The following is a 16,290-nucleotide window of genomic DNA, read 5'->3' as shown; positions in this document are numbered from 1 at the left end:
AGCTGCATTCTATTTCTCCGTTCGCTTCTCAGCCTTAGCTGCGTGTTTGTGGGACTATTGGTTAAAAAAAAAAGTTTCATCAAACTTTCTAACTTCTCATGAGATCTCGCGAGAAGTTAGAAAGTCTGCTGGAACTTTTTTTTTTAACCGATAGTCCCACAAACATGAAGCGAAGGCTGAGAAGCAAACAAGAAATGAAATGTAGCTGAAAGGCAGGTTAGTAAAAAAAACGCTTGGGACAGGCAAGGGCATCTGGGCAGGGGTGGCCTGGCAACCTTACCCTGCATGGTAGTGGGAAGGTGAGGCACGTATCCTTCCCTTGGCAGGCCAGCCCCTGCAGCCTCGGGGCAGCCGTGCTAGGTGCTGGTGGGCAGAACATTGAAGTGGGGGCTGGCAGGCCGACCAAAGCAGCAGGTGGAGTGCCGGAGACTCAGGGAGGGAAGGTGCTGAAGCATGCAAAGAAACAAAGTTTTTTTGCGGAAAAAAAGGTCAATTCCAACTTCGCGATCTTTCATGAGAAGTTGGAATTGATTGATTGACCTCCCCCCCCAAAAAAACTTCCTTTGTCCTTGCAAGCGGTGACAGCGGATTGCAAAGGAGAAACTGGCCGTTTGTTGCCTCCTGCCCAATGCTCTGCCATGAGGCCACGGAACAAGTCCGACTTGTTCCGTGGCCTCATGGCAACGGTATTGGATGCAATGTTCGAGGTGATAAATGGCCACGTCCAGCAGCAAACAGCCACATCGTGCTGAAACCAGCCATTTGCTGCCTCGCACATTGCACCCAATGCCTCTGCCATAAGGCCGCAGAACAATCTGGGTGGAGGTTAGGAACCAGTATACCAGATCCCCCCTCCCCTACTTTGCCTGCTGCTGGGGGGCTGGCCCGGTATTCGCAGCAGGCTGCGTAGCCTCAGAGTGCCAGTCAAGGGGCCGGCAGGTTGTGGCTGCTGATGGACACAGTTGGCCCCCATGCGCTCGCTGTGTGCGGGGACCAATGGTGTCAGGCAGCAGCTACCCTGGCCCCTGCCTCACCTTGCCTTGCCCTGTGGCAATGGTACCCCTGCCCTGCCCCTTGCCTTGCCTCACTTCACCGAGCCTTCTGCCCACTGTCCCACCCGCCAGAGACCCCCTGGATCTCCCCTAACTCTGTCATGAGCAACATTGAGGTGGCCACGCCCACCCTGGCCACACCCACCCAGTCTGCCGTGACCACCACAGCCATGCCCAACCAATGGGCCACACGCACCCAATGTGCTACACCCACCTGGCACCCAATGATACATAAGTGGGTTTTGGGTTGCAGTTTGGGCACTCGGTCTCTAAAAGATTCGCCATCACTGGTATAGGGTTTCTTGCCTGAGCAGGGGGTTGGACTAGAAGACCTCCAAGGTCCCTTCCAACTATTCTTCTTCCTCCTCCTCCTCCTCCTCCTCATTATTATTATTATTATTATTATTATTATTATTATTATTATACCATTTAACATGACACATGAATCCAAACATTGTCAAGTCAAAAGGTTTCTGAGGAGGAAATTTTGACAGAATGATGGGAAAACAATTAAGAACATAGGACTTGTTATTAACAATCTGAGTAAATTTTCAAATTTCTGTCAATTGTTCCAAGTGAAGTATTTTAATAGCAACTTTTTAAAAATTATTTTACTGCGTAGCTCTTCTAATTTGTGAGGAGTCTCAGGAGCAGTATGGTATTTTGATCATTTCATTACCATAATAATAATAATTAAAGTTTGTACCGGTAATAATTGTAAAGTTGGCTGTATTATTAATGTTTTTAGGGCTAAATTGCAGAAAGAGTAATTCCTCAAGGAAACTGGTAACAGAGATCTTTTCCCAGTGCAACAAGTGGTCATGTTTTAGTAAGTTATCCTCACCCTTAAATAAACAATATATATATATAATATAATTCAATCCTAACTTTATCATGGAACATGTTTCAGTTCTCTTCTGTGACTTAATCCCAAATCATGCAAAAGCCACAGAGAGACAATACTTTTATTACAGCTAACAGAAATTCACAAAAATGTGAAAATTTTGAACGTTCTGGAACTTTTCAACAAGATAGTGAATACTGAAAAACTGGGACTGAAGTAGGCTGAAGTTTGATGTAACCATGGGGGTCTGCCTTGAGAAAACTGCCACCTAGTAGTAGACTAGCACACGTTTCAATGATCTGAAATTTAAGGGAAAGAGGAAGTACCCAATAATAAATTAATCTATAAGGAACGGCATAATTCAAATCATGCCATCCCAAATATCTCAGTAACTGCGTGCACACGCACACGCACACACAATATCACCCACACAAAGGAATGCAGAATTCTTTATTCTAAAATAACAGCAGCACATTGATTTCAGTCTGTGACATCATCTCAATTTATGACAGATTTTGTTCTCAAGGTTTTTTTTATGTTGTACAAAATGTCAGTCTACTCTACTGACACTGTATTTTTCTTATGAGTGATACAGGAGAGAGCAATATTCATCTTTTGATTAAGTTTTCAAAAAGGCAAAGCTCTTTTTTAGCTTTGAGAAATGATGCAAATGGTAGGTTCAGCTAAAAGTTTTAGTGAGAATTATGTGTATTATATCCAAGATCAGAACATTAGTCGAGATTGGATATCAGCAGGCCTTTTTTTTTGTCGTAGAACGCCCAGAACGGCACCTTTGTTGGATGGAACCTTGTAGGGTAGGCAAGGCGGGTTATATGACATGTGTGAGCTCTGGCACCTTTTTTTTTTTTTTTTACAGAAAAAGCACTTGTCTTGTTAGACAAGGAACTAACCCTTAGAAGTTGGTTTCTTAAAGCACTTGATTCTACAGATCTAGCAAGAAATCTCTAACTGATTGATATTAAAGGAAATCTACTCAGCATTCAAGACATTCCAGAGCTGATTTTTTTAAAATATAAAGAATGGTATAATTCAAATTAATGTAAATCAAATTAATTAATTAATAAAATAGTAAGAATACCACATTGCCTGATTGTCCTTCCAAATGTGGCCGGCCCTTCAGCCTTCCCATCTTATATGCTGGCCCTGCTTTCAACAGAGAATATAAGAAATCTTTACCATTAATTGTCTCTCTCTCTCTCTCTTCTATCTTTCTTTTCAGGAAGGTGATTGTCAAGCTATGTCTACCAACTTAAAATACCTTTCTTTGAGCATATTAGTCTTTCAGACAACTAGTTTGGTGTTGACTATGCGCTATTCTAGGACACTGAAAGAAGAAGGACCTCGCTATTTGTCTTCAACTGCAGTAGTCATTGCTGAACTTTTGAAAATTACGGCTTGCATTTTGTTGGTTTACAAAGACAGCAGTAAGTATTTCGGTATCATCTTTAGATATAAGGAGTTAATAAGACCCCTTCCCAGGAGTAAATCAAATGCATTTGGCCAAATAAGTATATTTCTTATGAAGCATACAAAGAGGACTTGGAAATTGTAGTTTGCTTTTTAAAAGATTTAGATAACTAACATAAACTTAAGCTACCTAAACTTGTAAATATTTACAGGCGGGGTACATGGGAGTATGGAGAGTAATTACCAGGAAGGGAAATTCAAATGTGATTCATCAGTGCCTTGAATGATATATAGTAATCAGTTGTTTTCTAGGAATTCATACTATAGGTCAGACGTGTCAAACTCATGACGTCATGTGATGTTGTGCAACGTATCGGGCCGATTTTGCCATTGCCGGCAATGGGGTGCACGTGGCGTCCATGTGACGTGTCCGCCCTGCAGGCCGGCAGTTTGACACCCCTGCTATAGGTGGTCCCCGACTTAACAACCGTTTGCTTAATGACATTAAGCATCACACACACACACACACACACACACACACACACACACACAGAGACTGCAATGATAGGATTGCAGCTCAGGGATCTGGCAACCAGCTTGCATTTATAACCTGTTTCAGTGTCCTGTAGTCACATGATCACAAATTCTGACAGTTTCTGGCAAACGCCATTGGGGAAAGTGAATTTGCTCTTAAATTGCATGATTCAATTCACAATCTCAATGAGTCAACTTATGATTACAGTAAAAACGGTTGTGAAATCAGATCTGGTCACATGGTGACTCGACTTAGCTACCGTAATGAGTTATGATCAAAATTCCAGTTCCAGTTGTAGTCATAAGTTGAGGACTACCTGTATACTCTGTAGGTTATACTATGAAGGTAGAACTTAGCCACAGAAACGCAAGCCGACTTAACTAGATTTTGGTATAGCTGTGTCTGCCCTTGTTCATTATTTGAGAAAATAAAAATAGTGACATGAAGGGGAGGAATCTAGGTGCTTCACACATTTAAAATATGCCGCTTAGAAATTGCATGTTCCACACAAAAACATTAAAAGGTTTAGCTGCAAAAGGTTTAAAACTGATAGGTTTCCTTTTAACCAAAAAATTATAATGCATTTTTTCTCTTTGCATAGAGTGCAGCTTGCGAACTCTGAACAGAGTGTTACATGACGAAATTCTTAACAAACCAATGGAAACACTTAAACTTGCTATTCCTTCTGGGATTTACACTCTACAGAATAACCTGCTCTATGTTGCTTTATCAAATCTAGATGCAGCCACTTACCAGGTACTTTATTTTGATAGTATCTTATTGTTAAAACTTAGGAATCAAATTATGGGCTATTTAATTTTTTTTCTTTTACCTTTTTAGGTCACATATCAGCTGAAAATCCTCACAACTGCATTATTTTCTGTGTCGATGCTCAGTAAGAAATTAGGTGTATATCAATGGCTTTCATTAGTGATTCTGATGGCTGGTGTTGCATTTGTACAGGTAAATATTGTTATGAATATATATCTTAATGTTGGTAGGGAAAATCTTCTTAATTTGTTGTGGTAACGGAAACTTGGTTAATGTCTCACAACTCTTATACTGCATTCAAATAGGATTTGGCTCCCCTCTAGCATACCTGCTATCATGAAAAAGAGATATTTTCACAAAGTTAGATTATCTGAAGATAACTATCCTATCTTTCTTCAGTGGTATTTCTTTTGCAGACTAAACTTATAGATATTAGTTTTCTGATCTCTGCACTATCTTGGTAGACTTCTTCTGAAGTTACTCCAGTTTGTCACTTCTTTTTTAGGCTGTGATGTGCAGAACTGAACATAGTATTGTAAATGTAGAATGAGATAGTTATTTTCAAACTTCTGTTAGTAAACCCCTAAATAAATTTGCTTTTTAGAAGTTGCATCGTGCTGTTGGATCATGTTCAACTTGAATACCTGGATATTTTTCACATATACTACTGCCAAGCCAGTTTTTCTTATCCTGTTCTTGTGCCTTTCTTTTTTTCTTCCCCAAAATAAGGCTTTACATGTTAAATTTGTTTGTTAATGTTATACACCACCTATACTTGAGGTGTGAAGAGAATTACCTCTTCTATACATAGTATTACTTTAGATCTACCATTTAAATGTTTATTTAGTAAGTCTAAATAATAGAACATACAAATTCACAACATAAATTTATTGTTATCACTAGTTGAATAAGATTAGAAGACAGACTGGTAATTCTTAAAATTCTATTGCATATTATTTTGAATTGACCTAAGAAGAGTATTGCTTCAACTTGGTTTTATATTCAAAACTCAACAGATTTCTTTTGTTGGTACAGTTTTTTTTTCAGTATGTAGTGACTAGCTGCTTGTATAGATTAATCACATGTTTGAATGAATAGCCATCAACTGATGTGTCTGACTTGACCGAAGCTGTGAAATTTGTATGTGAACTGGTTCTAAAGGAGACCATTATATGAAATGTTATTAGTGTGTTACTGCTTTTTTTTTCACTTCTTTCTTGTTAATTTTATTCAATAATTTAAATATATTTTAATATATTACTTTATTTCTCTTAGTGGCCATCAGATTTGCAGACAACAACAACTAAAGAACTTTCAGCAGGATCACAGCTTGTGGGCTTGGTAGCAGTACTTATAGCCTGCTTTTCTAGTGGATTTGCTGGAGTGTACTTTGAAAAAATTTTGAAAGAAACAAAACAATCAGTATGGATTAGAAATATTCAGCTTGGTGAGTCTTACTTTAAAAAAATGTAAAAGATTCAGATATGCATCAGACTACACTTAAGAGTACGTCAACCTGTTAAGTGTAGAGAAATGGTTACGAAAGCTGTGCTCTGTTTGATATTAACTTTTAGCAAATAGGAACTCTATTACTTACATCCTGTTCTGAATATTGATTACCTGAGTCAGCTTCTGTTTGATTTCTGCAAATATTTAGTGGATGATAAAGGCAATGGCTAGGATCCAAATTACAGTGCAATTAATACCATGATACAAAGAAAGTAATTTTTTTTAAAAAAAAGTTGTCTCGTTCTTGCTGTATGACAAACTCCTTTTTGAAACTTCAAATATATTTTTATGAATTTGGTATGGTGGAGGTTCTGTTATCAAAGCAAAAGTGTTATATGTCTCCCTTCACACAGTTGTAGCTTATGTGTTACATGAGAACCGATTAAACTGAATGTTGCCATCTTTCTATAGCCATTATCACAGGCATCTGCAGCAAACCAAGATTACATCAAAATTGCATGTAGTGATGTCATGATGCATAATCCACCCTTACGTACTTGTGTCCTGTCATCTGATGCAAGTATGTAAGTCAGTTTTTGGGTCATGATGCATGTTTTGTCACCTTGCCCACTCTGCGAACCCCAGTGGCACCCTTCTTTTTAAGAAGCCAAAAAAATGGAAATATGTATATCAACAAATGTGTATTTAAGAACATTTTAATTCAAAGACATTTTTGTTTGTCTAGAAGTCTAGCATTAAAAATAATCATAGCAGTATTTTTAACTAAAGATGAAAACAAATGAGTATTTTCTCCCAGTAAGTGGATATAGGGATATAGACTGCTGTTTTTTTAAAGAGAAAAGGCCTAAATAAGTACTAAGTACCTGCATTTTACATACTGTATGCCTATATAAAAAGTACTATGATCCAAAGAGTGCCTATTAAAAAAGTAGCTCTCATAACTCCTCGTAAGTCATAAAGTGAATTTAAAATTGCAGTTGAGTGTGCTTATATTGTGAAAGTCCTAGATTAACTGTATCCATCTTTATTACATTTGCTAATTGCCTCTATTAAAATGTACAATGTAGTGCTCAGTATTTTAATACGTAATTCAAAGTTGTAATATGGATCACAACCCAAAGAGCAACAATAAAATGTAATAACAGAAATGATAGTAATTTAAAAGTGTAGAAAAGTAGAGTACAGGTTTGCCCTTAGCTGACAAACACAACTAGGGCCTGAATTTTGGTTGCTAAGTGATGTGGTCATTAAATGAGCCATCACGTGACCAAACCTGATTATACTATCATTTTTTTTACTGTGAGAGATGAATCCCATGGTCCTTAAGTGAATCATGCAGTCATTAAGCAAATCTAACTTCCCCAATTGACGTTGCTTGTCAGAAGCCTGCTAAAAAGATTGTAAATGACGGTCACGTGACTGCAAGGTGCTGCAGTCATTACAAATGTGCCAGTTGCCTAGTTCCCGAATTGAACTGATGTGAGCTTGATTGTAAGTGAACTTTTTATGAGGCCATCGCAGCTTTAAGCTACCATTAAACGGTCATACGTCGAGGGCTACCTGTATCATTTTTAATATATAGGCAGTCCTCATGTTTTTGATATATTATACAGGTAGACCACAAGTTATTACAGCATTTGGGATCAGAACTCCCATCACTCAGTGTGATGTCGCCTGACCACATTGCTTAGAGATGCAATCCCTGCAGACCCCTGTTGTCGTTAAGTAAGCCCCTTCTCACAACTTCCTGCTGGCTTCCAACGACCAAAGTCAGTGGGGAAGCCGGCAGGAAATTGCAAGACCCAGCTGGCTCACAAACAGGCTGCAGGTAGGCAAGTGGCTGCTTCTGGATAGAAAAGGGAACAAGGGGGCACGCTGATGAGGCATGGCATGAACTCAGCGAAGCTCAGGGATGGTCCACGGGTGGTGGGGGAGGTGCCGTGCCAGCACAGCCAGACTCGAGAAGGGGGGGTGCGATGGTGAGGAAGTCGTGGCGCAAGTGCAGCAGGGCTTGAAGCGGTTGCTGCCAGCTGGGGGAGAGTGTGCAAGGTGCACGAGTGGCGGTGAAGCCTAGAGCAAGCTCAGCAAGATTTGGAGAGAATGCATGAAGGTGTGTGTGAGTGGTGGGAAAGGTACAGCACAGTTGTTAAAGGGGGTTGGAGGAGGGTGCAAGGGTGGGAGAGATTATCTGAACAATTTGTAACCTGGGTTCCTCATTGATTTTGCCTGTGGGGAGTGAAAGGTTGCAAATCACAATCAAAGTGACAGTGCAACCATTGTTAAGTGTGAGCCAGTTGCCAAGTACCCATATCACCATCACATGACTGCAGGGATTCTGAGAAGGCTGGTCTTTAAGGACTGGTTGTAACGTCAACAGTCGCAGGACAAGTGGTCATTAACTGAGGACTACCTGTAATAATAAGATGGGCTGATAGAATTTCCCGAAAGAAAGCCTAACTCTCTTGGGATGGGGTTAACCTGGTTTCTATAAAATTTCATTTCATGTAGATGTGAAATCAAAGAGTTTTCCGGTAGACCTTAAAAACGAGGAGGTTAATATTACTACTGTACGGTACTTACCATATTTAAAAAGTATAAGCAGCCCTTTTCTGCCCCACAGTGGTTTACAGATGCAACTGCATGTAATAGTGGTTTATGCACATTTTTGCTGTGATAAGCTGTACATAAAACTGATTCCAAGTAATTAAGATAACCCTTTAAAAATGCAAAGTATTGCAGTAAAATAGAAAACCTAGTTTTAGAACAGTAATAGTTTTTAAAAGAAACAGCTTCTAAGTCCAGCAGATAATCATTGGCATGTCTGAATAAGTAAGTATTCAAAACTTCAGCGTATAACTCTTTCTCACACATGCTTGATACAAGCCATGTAGGTCCTTTACATGTGTAATAGAGGCCATCAAGTGACTCCTTGTAACACAACAAATAGCATTTATGGGGCGCTGCCTTGAAATCATCAGCTTTTACGGTCAAAAGTTAGGGTGTCATCACCATTCTTTGATATCTTCTGATATACTGCACAAAATAGTAACTAATATTTAAATATACTAGGAGAGGTTTCCACTTGCATCTGAATTATTGGAGTACATAATCCAAATTGTTAACGGGTACCATAAAAGAACAATCGGAATTTCTTTTCTGTTCAACTCACCATGGCTCAATATTTGTCTTGACTTTCAGGATTTTTTGGTAGTATATTTGGATTGATGGGCGTATACATTTATGATGGAGAACTTGTATCAAAGAATGGATTTTTTCAAGGTTATAACAAGCTTACTTGGATAGTTGTAGTTCTTCAGGTAATACATCCAATATTACATTTTATCAATTGGGCTTATGTTATATACCAATACTGAAATTACCATTGTGCATTACGCATTGAGGCATATGCTTGATTTGTTCAACTAATACTTTAAAAAAAATATCAATCTATTCAACAAGGCAAAGGAAAACATACTGACATGGCTTGGGGAGTTTTCTTCAACTCCTTAACAACACTTCCTAGGTCACATAACGAGGCACAGAAGGTCTTAAATAAGGGAGCATGCAGATTCTGGTTTCTGGAATGTTCTACAGCCCCGTTAACCAGCACTGGTCATAGGATCTGTCTGTTTTTTTAATGTAATGAAGTAATTGTTGTGTGACTCTGTTTTGTCTTACCCTCGCGAATGTCTCCATGTGTTAATATGTTTGTATATATGCATTGGGAAGCACAGAGCAGGCTGCACATGTTCCACTCTAAGTCATGTGACCAGAGGCGGGGCTTAGAATAGCGCTCTCAGTAGCGTAGCATTCTGAGTAATTGACCAACTGCCTCTCCTAAAATACCTGAGATATTTTTTTTTACTGAAATGTTTTTCTCCATTTTCAAACCCAGTCTTTTTTTTTTTTTTTTTGCTAGTTTCTCCCACCATACCAAAATTGAACTTGTTCTGTTCAATTTTTGGAAGCTTATCCCAAGGACAAAGTGTCAATATTCCACTGGGGTGGAAAGAATAAAAAAATTGTCCCCGTTAATCAGACACATTAATTTTTAATGAATTGTTTTATTATAAGTACTTCCAAGGTAAGTCCCCTGCCCTCACCATTAATTATGAATGCCAGTTATTTGAAAAATGACTTTCTCTTTTGTGATAACCAGAAATTGAATTGACAGGAAATGTTTAAGTTCCCCTCATTTAGTTAGAGAATAAGACTTAAGAATAAGGACAGTTTAACACGCTTATTGTTAATTAAGAATTAATAAAATGCTCAGTATGGAAGCAACTTCTCACCAAAAGAAGAAGAGAGTAAGAATTGTAGATCTAATGGAGACTTTAAAACTTGCAAAATTTAGTTTTATTTTATGATACAATACTATTCATTTTAATATTATATAATTACTTTAGTAAGATGTGCTTAGCATAAATCATCCAGAATCAATTATATATTTAAATTAATTAAAAATATTAAAATTGGGAAATTGTTTTACATTAAACATTGCAGGTAATCCTCACTATTTATTTAGCAACCATTCTAAGTTATGACAGTAGTAAAAAAAATAAACTTTGGGGCTCATTTACAATTGTATTTAAGACTCATTTATGACTGTATTTTCAGGCTGGCAGCACAGTTTCATTGCTTTTCATGTGTAAAAGAGCAAATCTCTCTCCAATCTCTCTACTCTGGAGGTATGGAAGGCAAATAAAAGTACGCAATTTCTGTAGGCAATCTATTCTTTGCCTGCCCCCATCCCACAAGACAGAGAGATTTGCCCTTCTACACATTGAGAGCAGAGTGATTGTGCTGGCGACTGGAAAGGGTCTTGCTTCTCCCCTCTGCAGAGCAGAAAGATTGGAGACAAAAGGATTTCAAGAGAGTAACTGTATACCTATAGCACACCCACAGCTCCCAGCCTCAGGTTATGGCATGATTGCATTGCTATCAATGTGTACAAGAAAGTAATCGGGCACTCTAGCATTGCAAAGAATGAGGGAAACAAAAGTTAGTCTTGTCCCAGCTGGAGAACACAGTTGCAGTGACATGATTTTCCCAATTAGCAACTGCTTTGCTGAGTGATGGAGATCCCAATCTCAATTAGGGTCATTAGTGAAGACTAGCTGCAATATAGTACTTATAAAATTTAGGGCTTTCAGGATTCATTCAGAAAGACAAAGTATAACTTTCCCTTCAGGATTTCTTTGCTAAATATGCATAGCAAGCTTTATCTGTTTAACCATTAAGATTAATAAAGTGATTACTACATTTTCAATGTTTTGTCAGGCACTTGGTGGCCTTGTTATAGCAGCTGTTATAAAATATGCAGACAATATTTTAAAAGGATTTGCAACATCGTTATCGATTATATTATCAACATTAATATCATACTTCTGGCTTCAAGATTTTGTCCCCACAAGGTAAGTTGTATTTTTAAGTTTGACTTTAAAAGCACAAATGCCTTGTACAAGTATAAATGAAATATAATTTAAACCGAATTTAAATGCTTTGGTGAGTTTATAAACTAAATATTTTGCACCATAACAGAGAAACTATCCTTTGTGGAGCAATATTGCACATGTCAACTCAAACATAAATCAGTTCAGCTCAATGAGGTACATTTACTCAAATAACGGTATATAAGGAAAGAAGTTTAATAATGCATGTTTTTCTTTCGACTTTCACCCACAAACTTTAGTAACTTGCATTTTGCCACCAGATTTTGATGGTATAACATGGGGGCAGGATGGTTATCTGGAAAATGTCTTGAAAGAAAAATACAATATGTGGGTTGCCCACTTTTGTCTACAAAATATTGGGCTCAATCAGTTGTTTCAGAATAAGGCAGCTTTTTAAGTAAGTGCGGCTGAATAGAAATTAATTTGGATATTTCGATTCTATCAGTGCATTTGCATTCAAACGGAAAAATAAAATGTTACAGCAGACTCCTTAAAGGCTATTTAACTTTAACCTGAAGTTACAAGTGCTGCAGCATCTCTCTAGCTGTTTGCCCTTGATTGGCCACAGGCACTCTGCAGTTCCTCCTGCCTGTCTAACCCCCCCAACATCCCACCTGGGGTCATAGATCAAGAAGTACCTGTACTTGCTTTTTGAAGTTAGTTCTAACGTTGCCACAATTTTGAATCATACAAGCTATATCATCTAAACTTCAGAAAGTATGTGATCGTGTTTCTTCTCTTCGTTCTAATTTTTGTTCCTTTGCAGATCCTTTCAGGGGCTAGGCTGCGATGTGCAAAACTTAGAAATGTACTTTTTAAAAAAAAATGTAAAAGGGAAAAATATGTTACAGATAGGCTTCAACTTACAACTGGTTGTTTAGCAACTGTTCAAAGTTACAAAGGACCTCCCAAAAGGCACTTATGATCCAATTTTGAAGTTACAATGGCCACACACACACACACACACACACACACACACACACCATGGTCATGTGACTGGATTTGGGCATTTGGCAACCACCTCATCTTTATGGCTGTTTGCAGTGTACCACAGTCACATGGATATCCATTTCTATGTTTTTTGCATTTCTAGCATTTACTTCTGGTTTCTGATGAACACTCATTGGGTATAATTGCTTCACTTTATGACTATGGTATTCACTGGGAAGTAAAAACAGTTTTTGGTGGGGTCCAGAAGAGGTGAGGGTAGGTTCAAATCTGCTGGCTTTCTGGAGGCTTATAATAGAGCAAAGTGTGGTAAATGGTTACATGATGCTTGACTAAATGCTCTCTCTGTATTTTTTTTCACCATTTTATTGTTACCTTTTTAATTCATTCCACTTGTAGTTTTAATTGATTTTATCTATTTATAGATTTTTTTATTGTGTCATTATGCAAGATGGGCAGCTATATAAATGAGAGAGGTATGAGAGAGAGAGAGAGATGATAGGTATAGACAGAATACCCATTTTATGAATGTACAAAACATCAAAACATGTATTCTAAATATTTGTTCTCTTTCTTTTATCTTTAGTGTGTTTTTTCTTGGAGCTGTTCTGGTAATAGTTGCTACTTTTTTATATGGTTATGATCCAAAGCCAACAGGAAATCCTACTAAAGCATAACAGACTTTTCCATGTCACAGTATTTTGCCAATATTGTGGAAAAAGGACTTCTAAATACTGTTGGAGGATTATCAGGCACTGAAAGAGTTTGTACTGTATCAGAAGAATGATGTTTAATAATTAAATTTGTAAAACAACTTCTGTAAAAGAAGGGAAGTCCAGAGCAAAACTTGAATGTCTTGCTTCTAGAATCTGGAACTAGAAGTGCTTCCAATTTGAACTTTGAGGTTAAATCCAAATGATGTACTATTTTCACAGCTGCAGGAATGTCCTATACATTCTTCTTGCAAGAACACCTGGCAACATCTGTTAAATCATACCTCTTTTGCAAGTTATTTCATCTTTTCTAATTTTATATGAATGCAGATCTGTATATACACACACACATACACACAACAAATTAGAAATCAAAGAGGTGTAAAATTTTATCCTACAGTAGTTTTTTCCATACCGATGTCCTCTGGGTGTGTTGGAGTTTGGATTTTATAACCTACCAAACAATAAATTCACCAAGCTGGCTGGAAATTTATGGAATCAAAGTATAATATATCTTGAGGAAAATTTGTTTGGGGCAGAAGGTTTGATGATGATGTTTCTGGTAAGTATTCTTGTTCAAAACCAATGAAGTATCACTGAATCATTGTTTGTAGATTTATAATATTTTATATAGAAAATAATTAATTCACTGAAATTGATGTTGTAAAATGTACTGATGTAAATGTCTCGTTATAATTGTTGGTGAAGTCGCCAAGAGGAGGAATTTGATATTTTCATTTGGAAGCTTTGTGTGTATGAATGCCACAAATTATATTGTTGCACCATGCTCAGTTGTTAAAATGAGACCCCTCACCAATTAGAAGCAGCATAGCTACAGTATCTGGTACTTGTTCTACATTAGATGAATGTCATTGTACATTGCCATAACTGATAGAGTATGTGTTTTTTTGTTCAGAGAACAATTTCTTTACTTGATAAGAACATTCTTACAATTTATGGACCATTCATTTCATTGCTTAATATCTTAATCTGAAAATATTTTTAAACTGTATTTTTAAAAGTAGTCATATAACTCTATAAAAAGTATTAAGAGTTCCTTTTGGAGCCACAGTAGTATACTGTATTAATGTGTATATTGTGTACTATAATATAGAGCTTTAAAAGAAAATCTGGAAAACTTATTTAACTCAAGTGGCTCTGTCCAGTCTTGAAATTCCATTGTTAGAATACATGCTAATTGTATTTACCATTAAATGAAGAATGTTAATGTGCAATAAATATTAGGCATGAATTGTTCAGGTGTGTAAGCAGAAATGGCCATAAAGCCCAGTGGGACTCTCTCTACTCTTCATTGAATATAAAACTTGAAATAACTTCTAAGCTTCGGTCCAGGTAATTGCTTTTGATGCGGAAGAGCTTCACTGGCAGTGGGGCAATTCTTTACAGGGCTGTAGCCACACCCGTAGAGATGATATCCAGACTATTCTGGAATGTTGAAATATTTATATTCCAAGAACATAAGATAGCGATAGGTTCTGTGAAAGCGGTTTGTATACATTTGCTTGAATAATGGTAGTACATCATTGAAATCCTCATGGAAATTGCTGCTGAGAAATTATGATTGTAATCATGGAAGTCATACTGGCACTTTTGTCATCCTCCATGCAGATGTCTGGAACAGCTGAGCTGCCTTGAGGTGGAACTCTTTTATTTTTAACACATTGTAGACCAGTCTGTCCTAAATGCTTACAAAGTATATCACAATAAAATAACATCTACCCTGCATCTCCCTCTGACCCATACGCATCTATGGTTCTTCTGAAACTTAAAACTCATAGAAAATATAATTGCGTAATTAGACTAGGAATTTTATTTTTTTCCGGAACTTAGTTACACTAGAGGGGTTGTTTACGAATGAAAAGGAATTAAAATAGAGGTTTGTAACTCTTTTGCATTAGTTACATTTGGGATTATGCATTCACAATGTCACGGTTGTTTTGTTACGTAATGATCATGGAAGAAAGGCTTACTCCTTTGCAAGATGATTCCAATATTTTAAATCCATAAAAATTAAAGATGAGGCAAGGAGCCTAGTGTGTAGTAAATGTTTGTACATGTATAGATACTCGTAAGAACTACATACGGTCCCTCAGAGTTTAACTGATAATTGTGTGAGTGTGTAGGTGTGGGTGGTGGGTGGATGAAAGGGTAGATGAGAATTCTACACTACATTTCTATCAATGGAAGCAATTTGGAACGGAAGAAGGTGTATTCACTTTCCTTATCCATAATCCGAACTGCATCTTTAAAAGCCTTTGGAACTTCCAAAGTTCCAAAAAAGTGGATTTTGAAGTTAAAGATCAACTAAAAGAGTAAGAGGATATAGTACCATTTTGCTAGCATATTTTGTTTCCAATATAGAAATGATAAAGTGCAGCACAATTGCTGTCTAAAATAAATGAACAAATTTACAAATGACATACGCTTATAATAATAGCTCCACTAGTAATGGTTAGTGGTATAAGTAATTTATTATTCAAACAATACTGTTAAAAAAGAAATAAAATGTTTAAAATGGCAAGGAATTGTAAAATTATCCTAATGGCAGATAAAACTTCAATTATATATAACAGACTAGAAAAATGCTATGCAATTTTGAGGGATGTGTCAGTCAGGTTTTTTTATGGATTAACGAAATCCATGATTAGTGGGGTTTTTTTTAACGTTATCTGAAAATAAAAAATAAGTTTCTCAAACTGCAAGGAAAAAATATCTTAGTTAAGTACAAATTCCAAATATTAAATGCCTGATGAGCTGTGGGAGGACAATGGCCTTAAAGAATAATGTACACTTTGTATCAATAAACTGTTTAATTTTTTTGCGTTCTGTCTCAATCATTATAATTGGTTAAGACACCAGACTAGGAATCTGGAGACCAGGAAAGCCTGGGTGCCTTTGGGCCAGTCACTCTCAGTCCAACTCGGGGTTATTGATGTGGGGGAAATGGGAGGACGAGGGAGGAGTATTAGATTTGTTCACCACCTTGTACATTAACAAAGAGAAGTGTAAATGTAAAAAATTCTTAACATTTCTATAGGACAGTGTTTCCCAAACT

At 37.2% G+C, this 16,290-nt stretch overlaps 1 protein-coding gene across 15 annotated transcripts in view; it reads left to right on the top strand.

Moving 5' to 3' along the window:
- Positions 1-15,079, top strand: part of SLC35A3 (solute carrier family 35 member A3) — a 32,424-nt gene extending 17,345 nt beyond the window's left edge. For 9 of the 15 annotated variants that reach the window (XM_039348509.1, XM_039348504.1, XM_039348495.1 and 6 more), the window contains 7 exons: positions 3,137-3,341; positions 4,461-4,615; positions 4,700-4,822; positions 5,906-6,077; positions 9,299-9,417; positions 11,381-11,514; positions 13,088-15,079. In XM_039348509.1, the coding sequence (XP_039204443.1) occupies positions 3,155-3,341; positions 4,461-4,615; positions 4,700-4,822; positions 5,906-6,077; positions 9,299-9,417; positions 11,381-11,514; positions 13,088-13,178 (981 nt within the window). In that variant the 5' untranslated portion in view covers positions 3,137-3,154 and the 3' untranslated portion in view covers positions 13,179-15,079. Of the gene's footprint in view, positions 1-1,800; positions 1,882-3,136; positions 3,342-4,460; positions 4,616-4,699; positions 4,823-5,905; positions 6,078-9,298; positions 9,418-10,019; positions 10,185-11,380; positions 11,515-13,087 lie in introns of those variants that run through there. The other 6 variants (XM_039348506.1, XM_039348502.1, XM_039348501.1 and 3 more) reach the window with 4 other exon arrangements.
- Positions 15,080-16,290: the final 1,211 nt, after the last annotated feature.

This window comes from Crotalus tigris, unplaced genomic scaffold (genome assembly GCF_016545835.1).
Source record: "Crotalus tigris isolate CLP2741 ecotype Arizona unplaced genomic scaffold, ASM1654583v1 scf7180000018155.2402879, whole genome shotgun sequence".
NCBI lineage: Eukaryota > Metazoa > Chordata > Lepidosauria > Squamata > Viperidae > Crotalus > Crotalus tigris.
This window is presented reverse-complemented; position numbering and strand designations above follow the sequence as displayed.